This window comes from Malaclemys terrapin, chromosome 8 (assembly GCF_027887155.1).
Source record: "Malaclemys terrapin pileata isolate rMalTer1 chromosome 8, rMalTer1.hap1, whole genome shotgun sequence".
NCBI classification, from domain to species: Eukaryota; Metazoa; Chordata; order Testudines; family Emydidae; genus Malaclemys; species Malaclemys terrapin.
Window position 1 is genome coordinate 47,673,790 of NC_071512.1, and position 24,169 is coordinate 47,697,958.

The 24,169-nt window shown below is 45.2% G+C and overlaps 1 protein-coding gene across 1 annotated transcript; it reads right to left on the bottom strand.

Annotated features, from left to right (window-relative positions):
• Positions 1-729: 729 nt before the first annotated feature.
• On the bottom strand, positions 730-23,677 carry NTMT2 (N-terminal Xaa-Pro-Lys N-methyltransferase 2). The gene is made up of 4 exons (XM_054038401.1): positions 23,524-23,677; positions 18,375-18,550; positions 5,245-5,494; positions 730-1,356 (listed from the first exon to the last, which is right to left on the bottom strand). Exons 1-4 carry the CDS (start codon positions 23,675-23,677, stop codon positions 1,082-1,084), a joined length of 855 nt encoding a protein of 284 aa, XP_053894376.1. The 3' UTR covers positions 730-1,081.
• Positions 23,678-24,169: the final 492 nt, after the last annotated feature.

Here is a 24,169-nt window from a genome sequence, read left to right on the forward strand (position 1 = left end):
GAGCAGGGAGGTGACCAACATGTTCCACATCTCTCCCCCATGGGCCCTGGGCTGGGACCTGATGGAGATGGTGGGCTGGGTCCCGCTACATACCAACCCAGTACATGTGGGTGAGCTTTGGGGGCACTGAGAAATTGACAGGCCATGACCTGCCCACTAGGCCTGCTGGCCTCTCAGTGAAACCCGCAACAGTGGGAAAGAAGGGACCTCATGGTTGTATGTAACCCAAGCAGTTTCTGCTGTGAATGTAGCTTTTGGTTTTAGAACAAATGTTTTCCGCAACTTAATACACGTAGAAACCATTTTGCAAAGTTTTCAGTGCAAACAGCTTTTTACAATGTAGATCTTTGTCATTGACACTTTCCCCAGAAGTGTTGAGAATCCTAATATAACAGCATCCTTCTAGGGCAGGGGAAGAAGGAAGTGAAATTGACTTAAAAATATGAAATTGACCAGATTAGTTTCACCATCCAAACTGAGTGAAATGCAAAAATAAATAAATAAATAAACAAACAGCATTACTGACAGTAAATAGATTAGACACTCCTGACATTTTCAGTTCCAATAATCTATGGTATTATTAGCCACACAGATATGAAGTTAAACTGAGATTTTCAGAAGAGAATTAATGTATATGTCCAACTTGAATCTTCTAAAGGGGCCCTGATTTCCAGGAAGAGCTGAGCATCCAGCCTCTGAAAAAAACAGGCTTCATTATGGCGTCTCAAATGCGGCACACAAAATCTGAGACTCTCATGTCACTTTGGAAAGCTTTAGCCTAATTATTTTCTCACAGATGAGTTTTATCCCTTTAACAAAATAGAAATCTCACAGAGAGGAGGCCTATTAGTAGAAGATGTGAAGACGAGACAGCCTGGTTTTGGGAACAGGGTAGTTCCTGGCATGCCCTGGTTCAGGTGCAGTTACTCTCATGATCATTCGGGGGGGCAGAGCCCTGTAGCTGTAGTAGTAGAGCTACACTAATAGTGGGATTTTAGCAGACATTTTCTCTTCTTCCTCTCATCGCAAGTCCTGAGCATCAGTCATGTTTCAGGGGCTTCATATCCACACACAACCCCTTTCAGGGTAGGCCAGGGTCCTTCTGCATGGCCAACATCCAGACGGGGACACACTGCTCAGGGAAGCCCTCCTGCCTCTCCTGCTGCAGGATGGTGAATCCACTTTTCTCAACGAGGCTCTGGAGGATGCTCAGATCTCGGATCACGCTGCTGTCCAATGGGTCCATGATACAGCCTTCCCGGGCCACATTGTCCTTGAGAATGACAATGCCGTTATCCTTCAAGCCATTTTGACACCGGATAAGAAACTCCAGGAGATCTTTATCCGTCAGGTATCCTACAGGTGAAGAGACAGAAATGGGTTGTGGTTCACCATTCCAGTGCCATCTGATTGGACTCATCTCAGCTGGATCTTGACTTCATCAGCTTATTTATACTCCATTTATTTGAAGCAAAGTAACTAATAGAAGTGTTTCCCAGGATGAGAGCAGGAGACAGACTCATAGGACACCGGGTTTTCTTCCTTATACCATCACTCTTTTGCTCTATAAGCTGAATCTACACTAGGAAAGTTTGGTATAGCAATGCCACCAAACCTTTTCTAGTGTAGACGAGGCCTTAGCCTCTGAGATGTTGTGGCTTGGGAGCAGGCTGTTGGGTCAACATGTCATTGCTAGTGTTTTTAAAGAGTTAATTGTGCACACACAAGGGTACACCAAATGCACTGAAATCACCCAACCATCAAGTGTATGAGATGACCTGAAACAGGTCACTTCCCATTCCATAAACATGAATCAATGTGATTAAACCTATTTCATTTTGTTTCATTTAGCAAAACTTCTCATTAAAAGGCTCACAGTCATGCCATGTTCCCATTTAGAATGAAGTGGATCTAGATTCCCTGCCCCATGAGCCACATTGTTCTCCCTACAGCTTTAATTTCTTAACTTTGCTCAGATTTGGGATGGGACATGGTAGCTAGCATATTAACGTCCCAGGCTTGTGCTTTTGATTTGTCCGTAAGCAGTTAAGGATACCCTTGAATTTGCCATTTTCTTGTTGCACTCAGCTGCCAGTAGGGGCACTTGAAGCTGGATGATCCAAAGAGTTTGACAACCTTACTGCCTCTTTATTTCACACACAGCAGGTATTTGAGAAGCCTGACTCCACGGCTTCTTTTCCTGGCAAGCACGGTTCACTCCACAGCATTTGCAGATAAGATAATAACATCATCACTTGTGTCATAGGTCCAGCTGATAGAGCCATCTATACTTAAGCTAGCGTAACAGTTTCCATTATAAGATCCTGTTTTCAGTTGCTTCAAAATTTGCCAAACTTAACCATTTGGGTTAAAATAGTCCATGTCATGTGTCTGCCTCATAAAGAATTTTTTTTTTTTAAGTTTCTGCAAAAATGGTTCCGCCGTTTCCAAAACCAAGTTGAGGGAAAAATCTGATTCCACCCCCCCCCCCCCCATGTTTAAAAACATGTACAAATGTTTAGTTACAAAGCTCTAGTGCCCCCATGCTGTGAACCAGAGTCACAGGGTTTTTCATAGATTCATAGAGATTCGAAAGCCACAAGGGACGATTGTGGTCATCTAGTCTGACCTTCTGTATAACCCAGGCCAGACCTTCCCCAAAATAATTCCTAGAGCAGATCCATTAGAAAAACATCCAGTCTTGATGTAAAAATGGTCAGTGATGGAGAATCCACCATGACCCTTGGTAAAGCCACACTGCTGCATTGGTGAGGAATCAAACTCAGATCAACTGGTTGGAAGGCAGCTATGTGCTTGACTATACCACCAATTGAACTGGCCCCTTTAATGGAATTCACACCATAGCATGAGCCCCTTTAAGAGAGAGGGCCTCAGTCTTGTGACTAAATAGGTGTGCCCTGGCTAGGGCTGATTAGAGGGCAGGGTAGCACCTGGAGTCAGAAGACATATAAGGAGGCTTGAGAGCCAGGGAGGAGAGAGAGACAGGCCAGAAGTAGGGGGTCCTGGGTGGTAGGAACTCCAGAGCCCAGGGAGTGCTCCTGTGGCCATTGTCCTGTATAAGGAGGGGCAGGGAAGAGGGAGAGAACAGAGGCTGAAGGAAGCCAAGGGTCTGCAGAGCAGTAGTGGGGACATTACCTGCCAATCTCTGTGAGTGCTGGGGTGAAGGAAGGCCTAGAGGGCCCTGTGGTTTCAGTCCATACACAGAGCAAGGAAAGAACCCAGATGGGGTGTAAGCCCTTCCCTAACCCCAGGGTGAGTGGCTGTTGTTTGCAGTGTTGCTTTGTTTGAGTCTTTGAACTCCATTAGGGGATGATAGGGACAAGCCCAGGATATCTCCCCTTAAAGGGAGATTGGGGACTGAGGGAGAAGTGAGTGACAAAAGGCAGTAGAGCCAGAGGTATTTGGAGTTACGATATGGGACTTGCTATATGCCTTTGAGACATGTATAATGATAAATTACTCCATGACGAGGGTATTCTCAGTCCAAGAGAGTGTTGGAGGAGTGTTGGTAGTAGGGTGACCAAAGAGCAAGTGTGAAAAACTGGGACAGGGGGTGGGAGGTAATAGGCGCCTATATAAGAGACAGCCCCAAATATTGGGACTGTCCCTATATAACCGGGACATCTGGTCACCCTAGTTGGGAAGGAAACTGAGGCCAGGCATCTGCAAAGCACCTTCCTTCCTTGCGAGGGCGCTTGAGGAGGGCCTAGCCTAATACCTCCGGGAACGTGAAATTTGGCAGCTAAATTCTCTGCGGAGTCCATCTGCACCAAGCCTGCTCCATCTTCAGGGAGCTCCTGTTATAGGAAAAGAAGCAGCCACAGCAGGGATCTTTGGACATTCTTTCTCTGCCCTGCTCCGATTGGCTGATCCTCCTGCCTCAGTTTCTTCTCATAGACTTATAGACCCATAGACTTTAAGGTCAGAAGGGACCATTATGATCATCTAATGATTCTAGTCTGATCTCCTGCACAACGCAGGCCACAGAATCTCACCCACCCACTCCTGTAACAAACCCCTAACCTATGTCTGAGTTATTGAAGACCTCAAATCGTGGTTTAAAGACCTCAAGGTGCAGAGAATCCTCCAGCAAGTGACCCATGCCCCACGCTGCAGAGGAAGGTGAAAAACCTCCAGTGCCTCTGCCAATCTGCCCTGGAGGAAAATTCCTTCCCCATCCCAAATATGGTGATCAGTTAAACCCTGAGCATATGGGCAAGACTCACCAGCCAGCACCCAGGAAAGAATTCTCTGTAGCAATTCAGATCCCACCCCATCTAACATCCTATCACAGACCATTGGGCCTAATTACCTGCTAATAATCAAAGATGAATTAATTGCCAAAATTAGGCTATCCCATCATACCATTCCCTCCATAAACTTATCAAGCTTAGTCTTGAAGCCAGATATGTCTTTTGTCCCCACTACTCCCCTTGGAAGACTGTTCCAGAACTTCACTCCTCTAATGGTTAGAAACCTTCATCTAATTTCAAGTCTAAACTTCCTAATGTCCAGTTTATATCCATTTGTTCTTGTGTCCACATTGGTACTAAGCTTAAATAATTCCTCTCCCTCCCTGATATTTATCCCTCTGATATATTTATAGAGAGCAATCATATCTCTCCTCAGCCTTCTTTTGGTTAGGCTAAACAAGCCAAGCTCTTCTACTCTGCTTCACTCCAAAACAGACCCTCTTGCCATCTCCTCCCAGTGGGGGCCGCAATCGGCCAAACCTGCCGCGTCAGCAGGTAAATAAAGTGGCCCGGCCCGCTAGGGTGCTTACCCTGTCGAGACGCGTGCCAAACGTTGCCGACCCCTGATCTAATGCATTGTGTTTGTACAGCACCTAGCACAATGGAGCTCCATTTTGCTTGGTCCTTAGGCACTACCATAATAAACATGATGACCAGATTACAATGTGCCATACCCACAGTGACTGAGCATGCGCCTTTCCAGGGCTGCTGGGGTGCAAAAGTATTTTCCTGCAGTTGCTCCTCCTGGCAGCTGGGGACCGCAATGGTGCACTAGAACTGAAAACAAGGAAACTGTATTTCCTGTGTTCTCAGTGCCCCACCTCTGCCAGTGCCCATGCCCTGGCAACCTTAATTCAGGCATTTCCTAACTTTTGAGTACCTGACTCTGCAACCTCAACATTCTTTGAACATGTATTTTAATGCAATATATGTATGGTTCATTATATATATAAATTCATGGTGAGCTAACCTGAAACCCACTGTATCCAGATGACATCATATTTTTGGGGGGCTGGAGTGAATTCCTGGAGGCTGTAGCAATAGTACATCTTTACTCTGTCCTTCTTGCCCTGTAAATAGTTCTGGGCCTCAGCCAGGAAATTCTCCATCATATCCACCAGTTCCACACTCTTGAAAACTGGCAAGAGGACATGCTTAGTGACCCGTCCAATCCCAGAACCACAGTCGAGGGCACACTCAGTGCCAGCTTTCCCAGGGCCCTGCGGAGTACAAGAAAATCATTTAAAAGCCAGGTATAGCACCACCAGGAGGATTGCTGGATCACGCCATTAGTCCATCAAATCCACTTTCTTGTCTCCATCACAATTGTATACTTGACACTGAAAAGGAAACGCCTCATTGTGCACATAGTCAGTTTTGCAGTGCTGTACAGAATTTGATGGTAGTGTCAGCACAGATGGAAATTCTCCCCTGTCCCCTGCTGCAATCAGCTTACAGTCTAATGCATGAGCTCTGACTAAGCTTAACATGCAAACCTAGAAATATCATTACCAGACAGAAAATTATCCAGATGATTAACTCTGTGATCCCCAGTGGCAGGGAGTTTCACAGGTGGCCTGCATTTACTGGTCATTAACTTCATGGCATGCCTTTTTGGCTTTGGTCAGTGGGACAGGGTCTTGTACTAAACTCTTAACTTTGAATGGCTCTATCAAGTTCCCCTGTGGGGGCTTGTCTTCATTATATAGCACTTTATCATGTTCAGGCATGATTGGGAAGAATCAAGTTAGCTGACAAGATTGGCCACAAATGACCATCAACAGGATATTTACAGTGTTGTTGTAGCTGTGTTAGTCCTAGGATATTACAGAAACAAGGTGGATGAGGTAATATCTTTTATTGGACCAACTTCTGCTGGTGAAAGAGACATGCTTTTGAGTCCTGTGTAACTCAAAAACGTGTCTTTTTCACCAACAGAAGATGGTCCAATAAAATATATTACCTCACCCACCTTGTCCATCAACGGGATAGTAAAATGTTGGAGGGGGACATGTCTCCCTCCAGTCGCTATGCCTCTGCCTTGGGAAAATCACCCAACCTGTCTGGGCTCAGTTTACCCATCTGTAGGTAACCATATTTGCATACAGCTTAGGAATGCTGGGAGGCCTAATTAAGGAATGTTTAAGTGACAAGTCCCTGACAATAGACTAGAACTTGGGACTACCTAAGTCCCAGACTTGTGCTCATTCCTACAAAGCAGGGAGTCTTTTGCTTGGCACAATGGTGAACATAATGTTTTCACGAGTCCTTAGTCTTCCTAAAACATTCACCCATTTCGTCAAGTCCTTTTAAGTTCAGTTCTCATCTATTCACACCTGCCCATCCACCAAAACTAACCCACCCCACGGTCCTCTGAAGACAGCTAAACCTTAACAGTAGATTTAAGCATACATTTAATCTCTGCAAAACACTGTGCTTAAACAAATGCAATACAGGCATGGTTGAGTTCTGACCACCCAAAGGATTGAATCATATGGGGAAAATGTATCCCCCCCACCCCCGATACATAGAATTCAAAAATGGACAAATTGATTTTGCTGAACATTTTTTAAAAAACATCATCTATGTACAGAGATTGGACATGATCAATCTCAGCACCAAAAGTGTGTGTATGAGAAAGTAACAATGAGCTGCTGAAAAAGGATTTTTCTAATAGATGTATTTCTCGTTTAATTATAGCAGCAGCTTCTATTCTAGCTATACAAGGGCTCTTAAGCTGTTTTGCTGTAAAACGGGAATTTTAGCAGTGTGCAGGCATTAACTGTGAAACTGGAACTCCTCCAAGCTAATTTATCTTTAAAGAAAACACATTGGAGACAAATGTAAACACCTTCTCCCCTCTCCTATGTAACTCAGTGTTGAAATGAAAGCTAAGGGCCAAGGTCATCCCTGCTGTAACTCCATACCTTTCAAAAAAGATACATCAAGGAAGGATTTGGCTCTATCAGCTTATTAAACCACCTCCTCCAACAAGACTAAGAATAAATCATGTCAGAGGCTTGTATATCATCACTTCTTGGGACCCCTTTCAATGATTAATTCAGCAGATTATTAAGGTCAAAGGACAGTCCCAAGGACGACATCATGGCTATAAATATACTGGCTGTGCATCTAGTTACATGAGGTAGCTGTAGAATAAACACAGAGGCCTGGAAAGATCTCACCCACAGCCACTCACTCTACTTGTCCTGCTTTGTCCATTTCTGAAGATTAATCTGACCTTGCTTGCAAGAGTGTGTCTCGGTCCTGCACAGGGTAAACCCAAAATTTTCCACAGGAAAAATCCCTGTTTTCCAACCAGTTCTATCATAGCTTTTTACTGATGCATTCATCAGACCAGATCTAATATTTAGTAGAATCATAGAAGATTAGGGTTGGAAGGGACCTCAGGAGGTCATCTAGTCCAACCCCCTGCTCAAAGCAGGACCAACACCAACTAAATCATCCCAGCCAGGGTTTTGCCAAGCCGGGCCTTAAAAACTTCAAAGGATGGAGATGCCACCACTTCTCTAGGTACCCATTCTAGTGCTTCACCACCCTGCTAGTGAAATAGTGTTTCCTAATATCCAACCTAAACCTCTCCCACTGCAACTTCAGACCATTGTTCCTTGTTCTGTCATCTGCCGCCACTGAGAACAGCCTAGCTCCATCCTCTTTGGAACCCCCCTTCAGGTAGTTGAAGTCTGCTATCAAATCCCCCCCTCACTCTTCTCTTCTGCAGACTAAATAAGCCCAGTTCCCTCACTCTCTCCTCATAATCATGTGCCCCAGACTCCTAATCATTTTTGTTGCCTTCCGCTGGACTCCTCCAATTTGTCCACATCCTTTTTGTAGCGGGGGGCCAAAAACTGGATGCCATACTCCAGATGTGGCCTCACCAGTGTCGAATAGAAGGGAATAATCACTTCCCTCGATCTGCTGGCAATGCTCCTACTAATGCAGCCCAATATGCCATTAGCCTTCTTCTATGCTGACTCATATCCAGCTTCTCGTCCACTGTAATCCCCAGGCCCTATTCTGCCAAACTGCCACTTAGCCAGTCGGTCTCCAGCCTGTAAGGACTTGCTAGTAGGTCACATGGAAATTCACATCAGAGAAGTTAGGGTCACAAAACTCCTTCCTTAGTCTGCCTCTTATCCAGGGTTCCTTGTAAGGGGACTGTCTCATCCTCTGTAAATGTACCTGCTAATCTACATACGATTAGATATTGTCCATGCACCTAGTGAACAGCATGTAAATGAACATGACAAATGTTCTTTGGCTAATTAAGAATGTCCTTGGCCTGTGGAGAATGCCTGTCCCATGAACTCTTCACTAGCCAAAGAGCATTCGTTATTATTATTCATTTTTGGCTTTTCAGTGCATTATCAAAAACCAAAACATTCTGATTGAAAATGGAACCACACTGCCTCATGGGAGTTGTAGTTTGGGTACCTTATGCTCCCATTCTCTGTTAGGCAGAGCTGTCTGGCCAGACTTATAGATTCATAGATTCATAGATTCTAGGACTGGAAGGGACCTCGAGAGGTCATCGAGTCCAGTCCCGTGCCCGCATGGCAGGACCAAATACTGTCTAGACCATCCTTGATAGACATTTATCTAACCTACTCTTAAATATCTCCAGAGATGGAGATTCCACAACCTCCCTAGGCAATTTATTCCAGTGTTTAACCACCCTGACAGTTAGGAACTTTTTCCTAATGTCCAACCTAGACCTCCCTTGCTGCAGTTTAAACCCATTGCTTCTGGTTCTATCCTTAGAGGCTAAGGTGAACAAGTTTTCTCCCTCCTCCTTATGACACCCTTTTAAATACCTGAAAACTGCTATCATGTCCCCTCTCAGTCTTCTCTTTTCCAAACTAAACAAACCCAATTCTTTCAGCCTTCCTTCATAGGTCATGTTCTCAAGACCTTTAATCATTCTTGTTGCTCTTCTCTGGACCCGCTCCAATTTCTCCACATCTTTTTTGAAATGCGGTGCCCAGAACTGGACACAATACTCCAGCTGAGGCCTAACCAGAGCACAGTAGAGCGGAAGAATGACTTCTCGTGTCTTGCTCACAACACACCTGTTAATACATCCCAGAATCATGTTTGCTTTTTTTGCAACAGCATCACACTGTTGACTCATATTTAGCTTGTGGTCCACTATAACCCCTAGATCCCTTTCAGCCGTACTCCTTCCTAGACAGTCTCTTCCCATTCTGTATGTGTGAAACTGATTTTTCCTTCATCTCCCATGATGCACCATGACCAGCAGCCCCCTATGAAGCACCCTATGAGGCTTCCCTCAGCAAGAGGGGAGAAAGTGGTGTATCATGGAAGATGTAGTCTGACCTGGAAGGCCCGCCTACAGGGGAGAATGTGAGCATGAACCACTTGAACTACAGTTCCCATAAGGCATTGCTGTTTTTTTCAATCAAAGTATTGAAATATTTTGCTTTTCAGCTGAAATCATCTGAATTTCAGGTGCCCTGTATTTTAATGACAAATCAAAATTTTCCACAGAGAGCAGACACTTTTTAGCAAAAAAATCTTAATTGAGTTGAAAACCCAATTTTCCATTGTTAAACAGTTTTGCAAGACAGACTTTTGACCAGCCTTGTGTTTGGATGGAAAGCACTCTGCTGGTTGGTTCCTTCATGCCATCTCAGCCCCTAAGCTGCTATCCTATAGGAGATGTACATATTCAAAAGCTCTGGCAAGTAGCAGAATGAGGGGCTCATGGAGCTCCTTAGAGATATGGCAGTGTAAAACGAGTCTTTCTGGGGCATCTCCCTAGTGGGGCTCTGGATTCTTGCCATACCCAGTGACCATCATGGGGTTACTCCAGTACAAGCTGTACCCTCTTAGTTCTTGTAGAGGGTCCTGCCCTTGTGGGCCCTGCTTGGTTGATGGGTAGGGGGAAAGCAAAGGTGCAGGTTCAACACAAAACAAGCCCTTTCTGAGATCAGTGAAAAGCAGACATGGCAGAGGCACCATCTTACTTCAGAGGTGCCTGGATAGCTGCTTTAGTCTTTACCTATCGGCTTTGTCCCTGAAGTTCACTGGACTCCTTGAAGAGCTGGGGGCATTTCTGGAGTGAAGGTTCTTCCTGCTGTTTCAGGAGCTACTCCAGGTGCCCCCTTCTCAGGGCTTCCCCCTTGCGGACTGCAGCTTCCTCCTTTTAAAGCTTTCCTACTTACCATGCATGATTGGCAGGGTTATCTTAGCGCACAGAGCTTCCTAAGCTCCTTCTCTGTTAGTGCAGAGTTTATACAGCCCACCACAGGCAGCCACGGCAGAGGCTTATGGAATCACTGCTCAAGGCCTTGGAGGAGTGGAAAGGAATGCAGAGAAGGCATTAGAACACAGGAACTTTTCCATTACTGCTTCCTGTCTCAGGGGGAAAGCTGCAGGTGAGGAGGGAGGAACTAGAGTTGGTTAAAAAAAAAAAAAAAAAAAGTTATTTTTCCACAAAAAAATCATAAAGTTTATATATTTTTTTAAATTTGCAATGCAAATTTGTTGACAAACACAAAATTAAAAAGGGAAAATAATTCACGAACCAAAAAAAAATTGATAAAAATTTTCAGTGTTCAGACACCAAAAACTTTACTGAGAATTGAAAACTTTTACTGCAAAATACTCAATTTCCATTTTGTCATCTAACAATTGGAAAACTTCAACCCAAATGAAAATTTTCCACACCAAAAAAAAAAATCATTTTGGTCAAAAAGCCACTGTTGGTCAAAAAACATTCTGATGACAAGACTTCAGTCAGCTCTAGGAGTAACAGGATGCAGAGAGAAGATTGGGGCATGAGAGTATTTGGGTTTGGATTCACTATACACCGAATACTAGGCCAAACTATTTGGCATTAATTGGATAATAAAATAATGACCATGCCCTATCCTTCAGCGTTCAGATCCAACAAATGAGCCAATAACATCATGTAGTGGTTAGTGGCCATCCCTCCCCATCAGTCTCAGAGGGAGGCCACGCCCCCTCATTATGTTGTACCTATAAATGCAATGCTCAATAGGGGAATTAGCAGACTCAGGGCTCTGGCCCTGGCGCAGGGCAGAGAAGTAAGCAAACGTAGGTCATCCAGCCTAAGGTGGGTAGGTGGTCATCCCAAGGGTGAGGCAGCTGCAAGGGGACCCGGGCCCACCCTACTCCACCGGGTCCCAGCCCAGGGCCCTGACAGTGGCAGAGGGCTCTGCCAGTGGGTCATCAGGGATTCCACTGTAACACGCTGACCTAGACTCTGGCAACACAACTGGACTAATATCTAGTGTTCCTGAGCTACTGATAGTCCTCCAATGCCTTCCCAAAATTCCCCTTGTATGCCCAGATAGGACATACAAGTTCACCTCCATACTGGAAAAGAGTTCATAGTGGGACTCAGCTTAGTGCAGCAGAAAGAACCATGGGATGTGTCCCCAGAAGTCCTAGCAACAGTCCTACTTAGTGCAATACCGGTGTGGATACAGCAGCTTGAGTGTTATTTTGCAGTGTGGCCACTCTCACTCCAGTTAGACTAACTTGAGAGGAGTCACTTGAATGTAGATAACACAAGTTAACTCTACAGTGAAGACCACCCCACAGAAAGCCAGTGAACATAAGTGTATGTGACTATGGGTATGTCTACACTTACCATGGATCGATGCTGTGGCAATCGTTCCACTGGGAGTCAATTTAGCAGGTCTAATGAAGACCCGCTAAATCGACCACTGATTGCTCTCCTGTCAACTCTGGTATTCTACAGGAACAAGAAGTGTAAGGTAAGTCAACAGGAGACCTGTCAACCCAGCGCAGTGTAGACACCGCAATAAATCAACCCAACTTACATTGACTTAGCTATTATTCACGTAGCTGGAGTTGCGTAATTTAGGTCCACTTAACCCTGTAGTGTAGACCTGCCCTTAGATTCAACTTGCGGGGATCTGAAAAGAACATAAACCTCAGGACTACAATCAACTAAACAGAGGGGATCATATAAACTACATCAGAACTAGCAAACCCTGCAAGATTCCATCTCATTGGGTCTTGGGCATTCAGGGTATCTCTGCATCATGTTCTGTGAGTACAGTATGCCAGACAGACCTGGCTAAAAACAGAAACAAAAACTCTATCTCTAGGTATTTTGTATCTGTCATCATACCTGATGCACAGAATATGATTTCTCTCTTTGATCTAGCTAGAGTAGCACTGTACCAACTAGTTTCTTGAGTATGTACCCAGGGCGCTGGGTGGGGATAGTCCATGCAGCTGACCATGCTGCTATGGCTTCATTGCTATTGTTACTTGAGCTATCTAGATCCATCTCTAGTTGTGCTGCATTCACATCTCTAACTGCAATGTCAACATACCCACAGTGAGCCGAAAAACACAAACAGCATATGGAAGCAGGGAGGGTAAGATTCTGAAAAATCTGGTTTGGTTTCAGAATACAACAATTCTGTGACAGAATCAAGACTCCCCGTGAGAAATTCTGCAGATTGTTGAAGCACCAGGAATTTTCACTAGACAAACAATGGGAGTAAGAGCATGATATAAATTTACTGCTCAGAAACGTATGAATCCACATGTTGTCCAGGAAGGGTGACACAGATTTATGCACTGCTTGAGTTCTACTTAAGTCCTTTCTGGAGGACGTAAGTGATGCAGAAGCCCGAGGTGACCTCTGTGCACATGGGTAAATTTCATTCAGAACAAACGCATTTTGTCAAAGTGTTTAGCCCCTTTAAAAGAAAAAGCAAGTAATGTCAGCACTTTACTTTTTCCAAGCATTGTATGGACTTTGACTAATTTGTTCCCGTGACACCCCTGAGAGGTCGGAAAGTAAATGCTGTTAGTTTCATGTTACACAGAGACACAGTGCTCCAACTAATCCCTTGACTCCAATAGGTTGCCTAGGGCAGTGGTTTTTTAACTTTTTTCATTTGCGGATCCCTAAAAAATTTTGAATAGAGGTGCGGACCCCTTTGGAAATCTTAGACATAGCCCTGGTCTACACTACAAGTTTAGGTCAAATTCAGTAGCGTTAGATCAATTTAACCCTTCACCTGTCAACACGACGAAGACATTTTTGTCGACTTAAAGGGCTCTTAAAATCGGTTTCTGTACTCCTCCCCGACGAGGGGATTAGCACTGAAATCGACATTGCCGGGTCGAATTTGGGGTAGTGTGGACGCAATTCAACGGTATTGGCCTCCGGGAGCTATCCCAAAGTGCTCCATTGAGACCGCTCTGGACAGCACTCTCAACTCAGATGCACTGGCCAGGTAGACAGGAAAAGCCCCGGGAACTTTTGAATTTCATTTCCTATTTGGCCAGCATGGCAAGCTGATCAGCACAAGTGACTATGGAGTCCCAGAATTGCAAAATTGCTCCAGCATGGAGGTACTGGATTGGAAGTACTGGATCTGATCGCTGTATGGGGAGAAGAATCCTTGCAGCAGGCAAGCACACAGCAGGCAAGCGGAGAATCCCTCCTCCCCAGCAGCCAGTAACTGTTCATCACCCTGGAGCTAATACCCTCCCAACCCTGCCAAAGCGGGCTCCCGGACCATGAAGCCAGAGAAGGCACCTCTGGTGAGTGTACCTTTGTAAATATAATACAGGGTTTAAAAGCAAGCATGTTTAATGTTTAATTTTCCCTGAAGGCTTGGGATGCATTCGTGGCCAGTGCAGCTACTGGAAAAGTCTGTTAACGTGTCTGGGGATGGAGTGGAAATCCTCCAGGGACATCTCCATGAAGCTCTCATGGAGGTACTCTGAAAGGCTTTGCCATGTGGTGGGTGGAGGCCCGTTCATGCTGAGCTGTTCGCGTTTGGCTGAGAGGGATCTTCCCTGATACTAGCCACGCAGTGGGGGTGGGGGGTGGGTGAAGCACATATGCTATATAATGTGAATCGCTTGATTCAGTGTGAAATAGTCTTCCCTTTGTTCTCTAAAATGTATCTTTTTACATACTATTCTCCCTTTTTTTCCTCCCGCAGCTGCAAATGTTTCTACGCTCCCCCTATCATCTCCGTCCCAGAGGCTAATGAGCCTAATGTGGGAGCAAACTGACATGCTCAGGCATCTGGTGGAGCTGCAGGAAAGGCAGCAGGAGCACAGACCGCCGCTGCAGCCCCTGTATAACCGCCTGCCCAAGTTCCATATCCTCCTCACCCAGACACCCAAGAACACGGGGAAGAGGGGCTACAAGCACCCAGCCACTCCACCCCAGAGGATTGCCCAAGCAACAGAAGGCTGGCATTCAATAAGTTTTGAACTGTAGTGTGGCATTGTCCTCCCCTCATCCACCACCCCACCCGGTGCTTCCCTCCTTCCCCGCCCCTCCCAGGCTACCTTGCGAGTTTTCTTCCTATTTGTGTGATGAATTAATAAAGAATGCATGATTTTGAAACAATAATGACTTTATTGCCTCTGAAAGCGGTGATTGAAGGGGGGAGGTTGGTTGGCTTACAGGGAAGTACAGTCAACCAAGGGGGCGGGTTTTCATCAAGGAGAAACAAACAGAACTATCACCCCGTAATTGGCCGCCAGGCGATTTGCCTCAACCTTCCACCCTGCCATAAACGTCTCCCCCTTACTCTCACAGATATTGTGGAGCACACAGCAAGCAGCAATAACAATGTGAATATTGGTTTCGCTGTGGTCTAACCTAGTCAGTAAACTGCGCCAGCGAGCTTTTAAATGTCCAAATGCACATTCTACCACCATTCTGCACTTGCTCAGCCTATAGTTGAACTGCTCCTTACTACTGTCCAGGGTGCCTGTGTATGGCTTCATGAGCCATGGCATTAAGGGGTAGGCTGGGTCCCCAAGGATAACTATAGGCATTTCAGCATCCCCAACGGTAATTCAACTGTGAGGGCTGCTTTCATCTTGGTATTCTTGTGCTTCAGGGCAGGGGAAAGCAAGTCACAAAGTTCCATGAAAGTGCCCTTACGCATGCAAAAGTTTTGCAGCCACTGGGAGTCATCCCAGACCTGCAACACTATGCGGTCCCACCAGTCTGTGCTTGTTTTGAGGGCCCAGAATCAGCGTTCCATGGCATGAACCTGCCCTATTACCACCATGATGTCCAAATTGCTAGGGCCCGTGCTTTGAGAGAAGTCCGTATCAATGTCCTCATCACTATCGTGATCACACTGTCATCCCCTCCTCACCTGATTTTGCAGGCTCTGCACATACTGCAGGATAATGCGCGAGGTGTTTACAATGCTCACAACAGCAGCGGTGAGCTGAGTGGGCTCCATGCTTGCTGTGGTATGGCGTCTGCAGGAGAGCAGAAGAGCAGAGTTGCAGCGGAAGCGGTGGATGACGACGGTTAGCATAGCACACATTTCCTGATGAAGAACACACATTCCCGGGAGCCCATGACAGACAACCTAGAGAAATTCATTATCAAGACAAGAGCAGGAGAGCAGAGTTGCAGCGGAAGTGGTGGATGATGATGGGATGCCACGAGAATAGATATTTATAAAGAATGACAAGAGAACCTGTGAGGTGGATTCATGGCACCAGGAGAGCAGGAGAGCAGAGTTGCAGTGAAAGCAGTGGTTGGATGATGACGTTAGCAGTCCTACTGAAAGCAGTATGGTGCCGGCACGGAAAAAAGGTGCGAAACGATTGTCTGCCATTGCTTTCACAGAGGGAGGGGTGACTGACAACATGTATCCAAAACCACCCGCGACAATGTTTTTGCCCCATCAGGCACTGGGAGCTCAACCCAGAATTCCAATGGGCAGTGGAAACTGTGGGAACTGTAGGATAGCTACCCACAGTGCAACGCTCCGAAAATCAACGCTAGCCACGGTACTGTGGACGCACACCGCCGACTTAATACGCTTAGTCGGACACACACAATCGACTGTATAAAATCGCTTCCTAAAAATCGACTTCTATAAATTCGACCTAATTTCGTAGTGTAGACATACCCATAGGTCTTCAGACCCTCAGGGGTCCACAGACCACAGATTGAAAACCACTGGCCTAGGGTGTAGCAAAGGGCAGAATTTGGCCTAAGGAGGTCATACAGCAAGTCACTGGCACAGCTGAAGATTAAATGCAGGGGTTCTTGGCTCCCAGGTCTGTAAGCAGTAAATTGGAGCGCATGGCCTCTCAGACAAAGTATGATGCTACCTTCAGTGCAAAGCAGCAGAGAACTTTAAAGTACAAGAGAGTAAAGTCATTGCTAGTCATCAGATTTTATGCTGATCAGAGGTGGAGCAAACCCACTGCAACACTACCCAGCATGAGAAGACTGAAGTGAAAAATTATTTTGCTGCTCTCGATTGCAATTTTATGACCATTGGTTAGACATTTATTTAATACGAAGTGAGCACATCTAACATAATAAGTGTAGTGTGGTCTAGTGACTTGGCCAGTGGTCTAGGAATCAGGAGACTTGGGTTTGATTCCTGGTTCTGGTACTGATTTCCTCTAAAACCTTGGGCAAATTGCTTCCTCCCATCCTTTGCCTCTTTAGGGTAGGGACTATTATGTGTTTGTACAGGTCCTGATCTGTTTTGGGACCTCTAGGTGCTAGTGTACTAATAATTAATAATTAATTATTATGATTACTAATACAGATTTACTAGTTCAGGCAATTCTATTGCACCGACATATTCCCCCAGTAGTTTCTATTGGATACAATATTCTTTCTCACTTCCTGCCCTACATTGCTATGTAGTGTTGTTCTGTGTTGTTAAACTACCACCTCTTTCCATCCCAATATATTTAAACCTGATAAAGAAACATATTTCTTTATAGAAAGCCTAATTAACTCATGGAACTCATTGCCCCGAGATATCACTGAGGCCGAAAGCTTAGCAGGTTGCACAAACATTTAAGACATTAGTATGGATAATGAACACATCCCCAGCGAGGCGCTTTGGAAAATCTCCCTTGACACCCATCTGCATCTTTAGGCACCTACATATCTTTAAAAATCTGTCCCTAAGTGACTGAGGTCAGGAAAAAAATTTCTCTATGGGCAGCTTATTCCATGTTTGCCTAATAGAGGGTGGGATGCGGCACACCCCTATCCCAATCAGGAAACCACTAACGAGCTCCTCTGGGCTCAACCAGTACTAAATAGGTGCACCTGCAGAGCCTGTGCCATGTGTAGGAAATGAGCTTAAAAGGGAGAGTCTGTCACTGGAAAGGGGGGTAACCAGAGAAAGGTGGCTGGGCCTCAGAGGCAGCAACGCTTGCAACAGAGCTGCTAGGAGGAAGATGGCTTGCAAACCTCTGCCACACGCAAGGGCCCTCCAGACCAGGTACAAGCCCACTACAACAGGGAGGGGTTGGAGATAAGCCCTGACCTAGGGTCTAACTGTACTTAACCTTCATTGACAAGCCAGACCTCTATAGATTCATAGACTTTAAGGTCAGAATGGACCATCATGATCATCTAGTCTGGCCTCCTGCACATTGAAGGCCACAGAACTTCACGCACCCACTCCTGTAACAGACCCCTAACTTCTGGCTGAGTTACGAAGTCCTCAAATCATGGTTTAAAGACCTCAAGTTACAGAGAATCCGCCATTTACATTAGTTTAAACCTGCAAGTGGTCCATGCCCCATGCTGGAGAGACTCTTTTGAATGACTCAGACAGCGAGCGCCCCTGTAATTGGAAAGACTTTTAAGAGGGAAGCGTCTCTGAAAAAGCCCTGGCCCTAAAAAGGCCCAGCCTATCATATGGGGTATCTCACAACTTCTTCAGAAACATTTAGAAACAGGCTCTGAGAGAGACAGGGTAGGGCTAGCTGGAGTATTAGTCTGGTTTGGTATATCATGTCCTACTTCACTGAACAGACTAGATCTGACCTTGTAGCATTTACACAGGTGAAACTCCCACTGAAACCAGTGAGAATTTTGCCTATGTATGGCCCCAATCCTACAAATAGAACCACCCCTTAACCTCCGTGGAACTCTGGGGTTCTGTGCAAGTGCTTGGGTCCACCTGCATGGTGTGTTTTGCAGGATCAGGACCTAAGAATTGAAGGACTGGGCATGATGCATGTAATTATGACACGAGCCCTGCTTCTTGCCGAAGATGGGAGCGGACGACTTACCCCAATAAACTTCCTAAGAAATTTCCTGGAGGATTCAATGTCCGTACTGGACAACTCAATGTAATCTCCCATCATGCCCTCTTCTGTCGCTGGCACCTCCCGATAGAAATGTTTGGCTCTGGCATAGAACTGCATCTCGCCGTTGATCACTTCGCTCGTTAAAGCATAAAGTTTCACTGCAAACAGAAAGTGTATTATTATTTATTTATAATGGGATACTCCATGGTCTGATTGGGTGTCTTATTGGATTGTGTGTGTGTGTGTGTGTGCACGTGCGCACGCGTAAGATCTTTGAATGTGGGAATAAACAGTTTTAGACTATGGGAATGTCTACATGGCAATCAAAAGGATGACTGTGAACATATGGACCTACCTGAGCTAGCTTTGATCTAGCTAGCTTGAATAACAATAGCATAGAAGTCCCAGCAGTATGAGCCAGCTGCTCAAGTACGTACCCACAGATGTACAACCCGTGCTGCTGCAGTTTCACTTCTATTGTTATTTAAGCTGCTTCGATCAAAGCTAGCTCTGGTATGGCTACACGTGCTGCAGTCACACCTCTGATTGCAGTGTACAGGTACCCCGAGATGAGGCTAATTGGTTTGTAGAGTCCAAGACCCAGCACCTTGTGTAGTTGATTATAAGTGTGCAAAGTGTGTGCCAAGCAGGAGTAAAACAGTCCCACCAGTGTGACTGAGTGAAGAATTCTATGACTTTCTGTAATATTTTCTTCCTGCTTGGCACCAGTGGAGTTAATTGCAAGGTCCGGTCCTAAATGACTATATACGGTGCAAGGTGCATCAGTCCCTAAATCTTCATCTACCACAGATCAAAAAGGAGGAGGGATATGTAATTGATGAGGGTGACACAATAGGTGCCAGAGTTTGGAGTTTCTATTTTCATTGTTTAGTTTTTAAATGTTTGAGCTCTATATTACTATCACATGGTCTGCTAGTGACCAGGAATAGTAGATTCGCAGCTGTCTAAGACATATGAATTCTCAACTTGATATTTGATACTTTTCCCTTTTTCTTTCATTAACTGAGATCTGTCCTAAATGTTCTGTGTTTTTCGTACTTACCCTTTTTGAGTATTTGTAGGCACTTACAATCTAAGTAAAAGACAACAGATAGATACAGACAGACAGATAGGAAGTATAAGGAAACAATGAGACAACATTGGTCAGCATGCGAGACAGTGGTCTCTACCTAAGTGTTGTCAAGTTGTTGTTTTTTTGTAGGCATCAATGCAAAGGAGAGTTTTGAGGTGGTCTTTGAAGGCGGATAATGTAGCTTTTCCTTGCATGAAAAAGAGTTGTTCTCAAACATTCCTGTGAATGAAGACCCAATCACATGACTGCCTGTGAATAGGAAGTAACAAGGAGGTAGGGATGAAGCTAATGCTGGTGTGGATTTGCAACAAGTACTCGTGAGCAGTGCAGTATGTGGCCAGTCTTACCATAGGTCGTGCATCTCCAATACACGTGCAGCACTGGAAGTGAGCAAGTGCCAAATGTCCGTCTGTTTAGGTACCTTCAGCCACAATGTAAACACAGACCTCCCTGTAGACTAAATAAATAAAATGATGGGAAAGGAATGCAGTTTATGTAGCTTGCAACTCTTATGATTTTGTCTTCGGTGTACTGCACTTTTACATTTCTAAGGAGTCAATGACTGTAATTATTGCCTGGTCTCTGAACAGGCGAGTGAGACTTCACTGTGGAAGACCAGAGTAGGCCACAATTCATGAATGAGCATGGACTGTATTTACTGAAGGCAAGGAGCTCAGTAGTGAATAAGTGTGTGCTTGCCCATCCTGAGCACCAGAATGACATCCTGGAGGCAAATGGGGGAGGGGCAAAGGAAGTAAAATACGGAATAATTACCACCAAAGACCACTAGGAGCAAAATAGTGCTATTGGGTTACGTATACGCAGCATGCCAGGGATATCCTTTATCCAACAAAAGCAGCATTACCAGCCCCTCTTGTCATCACCTGCTTAAGCCGACTGCTGAGCGGATACTATTAAAGCTTTAATCCATTACACATTTATGTTATGCCTGAGAAATTTATACCACAAGTGAGTGCTGAGCCCAGCAAGGGTCAAACCCGGGTTTGACACACTCCACTGGTTATTTTCCATACTCCAAAGAAACATTTCACTAAAGGAATTAAAAACAAGGGAGCAGCAGCTGATCCCCTGCAAATCTTGACCATGGTGATTGTCAGACCCTGGGAAATAGAAGGATCCACTGGCTGTTGTCCTTTCCTCCAGGGACTATTGCCCTTCTACCCATGTATCCCCTTTCTCTGTACACTGCAGCCACTGTTGATGAGGCTAGTGGAACTGAGGCTCGGGATACTGGCTTTACAAGATCTCACTTAAGAGATTCCATTGATGATTTCTAGAACAATTTTATTGGGCTTGTCAAGAGATGGAGTTTCACATTCTCCTGATGGATGGAAAGGAGAGGAATGAACGTGCAGCTTGTGCTTCAGGGCTGGGGTTTGTGTGAAAGGGGCAGCACATATTACTGTTATTCAGAGCAGTAACACTCAAAGTGTGACCCCAATGAAAGGTGATCACATGGGAGTGACATGCTGCTCAGGATCTTAGATCTTTGGAGTCTGGCCCTGAATTTCTCATGGACCCTTAGCTACACACCACCTTCTGGCTTCCCCTCTCCACTGGCACCACCTCCCAAAGAGGCGCAGTTCATGTTTTTGCCCACTCATCAAGCCAACCAGGAGTTGTGTCAGATACATTCACATTGTGACTCCCATTGCAGCTAAACATGAGAGAGACCAAATCTGGCAATGCCCACTGAGACCACAATAGAAGACGCAGACATATATCTCAACATAAACTTCTCAGCCAAAGATGGCACTAAAAATTGTCCGTTTCAATGTGGAGGGGTTCTCTGCGAAGAAGGCTGACATGCTATCTGGCATGAAAACAGATGTGTGCTTGCAACTGACAGATGGCAAGGCAACAGCACCAAACACTCCTGGCATGCATATAGCTGTGAACATCAAAAGCAACATTTATGGCGGCACAATACTTTTACATGACAAAAGACTGGTGGAAAAACACTGCTGTGAAGCACCACGGTACAACAGCACTTATCAGGGCAGCAATTTCTGTTTACAAACCACCACATGAACAGTTTGCATGGCCAACTGTCCTTCCACTGCTGTAAAACTATGTCTTGTCATAGGCGATTTCAACAGTCACAAAACCATCTGGGGATTCCCCAACAAAGGGGAAGAAGTTGAGAAGGGGGCAGCAACTAACAAGTTGACCTTGCTCTATGACTTCAAGGACAAATGTGCCTTCCAAAGCACTGGATGGAACAAGGGGTACTATCCCAATCTAGCTTTTGTGACCTCTGAAAATGCCGGCAACTTCAGAAGGGAGGTTATGGCAATAATAGACCAGCGCAAGTGACATTAGAGGCTGCAGTGCAACCCAGGAAAACAAAGCACCTGCCAAGATTCTACTTCAGAAAAGCTTCCTGGGAAGGCTTCACCTTTGAACTGAGCACTATGTTCACTATGGCGAACTTGTCTCCCTGCTGTGAAAGAGTGCCCAAAAGTACATCCCGAGGGGATGTTGGACATTACGTACACCTGGGCTTTCAGAACAGGCAAGCCGACAATATAAGAGAGATTCAGAATTTTGTGACCTGGATCCATTCAGTGAAGAAACCAGTGAGCTTATGAGAGAGATTGGAAATGAGCAGCACAACAGCTGAAGGGAGATGATTGAAACAATAGCAAAAAAAAGAATGGGCCAACCAAGCTGCACACCAACTCATCCCAACCGACAAACCAGCCCACAAAGCAAAGGATAAAGCTAAACAAATCAAGCAGGAACTTTGCTAACTCCTCAGACAACAAAGTCCTCAATGAGCAGCTCAACACAGAGGAGTTGACCACAGCCATGAAAACCCTGAAAAGTGGAAAGGCAGCTTGTCTCGACGGTATAGCTAATGAATCATTGCTACACTTTGGGACAAGAGCACAGAATGACTAGGGTGAAGAGAATTTATCTTCTATGGGACACTTCAGATGGTTGCACATTTTGTTTGTCTTTTTAGCAGCTCTATAGAAATAGTGCAAAACACAACTGCTTCCACTCTATAAGAGACCTATAAATGCCTTGATCTCTAACAGAATTCCCACTGGTGTCAAAGGCAGGTGCACATGTTCAGTGAAGGTGATCTGTTGCCTGTGAATGTGGCGGAAACCCTCAAGAACGAATGTCCTGCCGATAAGATAAACAAGATGTCACCTAAAAGGTTCTTTCCCTCGCTAACTGATGTGATTCTAACATTCAGTGTAGCTTGCAGTATGCAGCTGACAAAGTGACCATCTTAAAATAATGCAGCCCTAAGTCAAAACCAGGCTTCTTTTTGATTGTCATCAGGACAATTGTGGCTTTCGGGAATTGAAGTAGGACATCCTAAAACTTACATATTCGGGGCCAGACATTTCAGTAGAGCTCAGATCCTATTTCACCACTATTTCCTAAAAAAGTGGCTCAGCACTTGGCATTCAGCAACTCCTGTTGAAAATCTGTCCATAAATTAACCCTTCCTTCCAGAAGAACTTTGAAACCAAATAAATAATTGGATTGGGTGAATTGTGGGAGAGCATTGTTTCGCAAGCACCTTTCCACTCTGCAAAGCAAGACTTGGATCAAAGATATGGACATCTGGAAAGATAACAAATATGAACATTTGACAGCCAGAAAGCAAACCATGTCTGCTCCAGTTTCTCTCTCTCTCTCTCTGTCTTTCACACTCACACACAATGCAGCTTTTCATCCTTAAACTCCCAGCACATTTTTTATTTTAACTGTGACTGGGAAAAAAATAGCATTAACCGCATCTGCAAGCCAAGTAGATCTCATCTGCCAATTCACCTATTTCTGTGATGCTTACCATTGTGGCACCAAGATACAATAAACTGTGATGCCAGATCAGTGGTAGCTGAAGGATTGGAACAGACTGGCTTATATAGCCCCTTATTGTCCGTGCTAGGGTTTCGCAGAGCTATTTATCATTATTATCAATTTATTTGTATTCTGGCAGCTTGCACAATGCATTAGGCACTGTCCACAGACAGACACACACAGATAACTCACCGAGGGGAAGCCGCTCCAGTAGGTAGAGGTAACTCTGAAAGAAATCTGTTCGTATGGCCTTGTGCAGGATAAAAGACATGCTGTGTCGACAGAGCTCCTCGTCCGTCTTGCGCCAGCGTGACTTAAAAGCTAAATGGGCTCCCTTACCATCCATGGTGATGATGGTTTATGGGATGGGGAGAGGGAATTGCTTGGATTGTGCTCTGAGTGGGACCTGTGCTTTCCAAGAGGCTGAGAGTGTGATTTAAACCAGGGCAGTCCTCTGTCATTCTATATTGGAGGGAGGGGGAGTGTCTGGGAATGGAGCGGGGAGAAGTGCTGGCTCTTAGCACTTGCTCAGAATAATCTCTCCAGTGTCACCCTCCTAAACTAGCAGCTGCTGGAAAGTGCTAAAAACCCAAACGGGATATTGCTTAGCCAGGGTAAATGTATATGTGCTCCCAGAGGGATCGCTCTAATTTGATTAGTTTTTAAAATCTCTTTAGCTTCTACTTCAAAGGACCATGGCTGTTGTGCAGTGGCTTCCTCTCCCTCTTTGGCATATCGGAGGGTAATTTTTGTTTTTCAGGTGCCGGGTCACTTCCAAGCCACGTTTGCTATTCATTCCCTTGAGAAGCCAGGTCTTCCTGGCACTGCACAAAGTGGG

Coding starts and splice junctions, on each gene's coding strand:
- NTMT2 (XM_054038401.1), bottom strand. CDS start 23,677: ATGGATGGTAAGGGAGCCCATTTAGCTTTTAAGTCACGCTGGCGCAAG. Junction 5,495..18,374: donor TTCTTAGGAAGTTTATTGGG/GTAAGTCGTCCG, acceptor TGTACTCCGCAG/GGCCCTGGGAAAGCTGGCAC. Junction 1,357..5,244: donor CTGGATACAGTGGGTTTCAG/GTTAGCTCACCA, acceptor CTTCACCTGTAG/GATACCTGACGGATAAAGAT.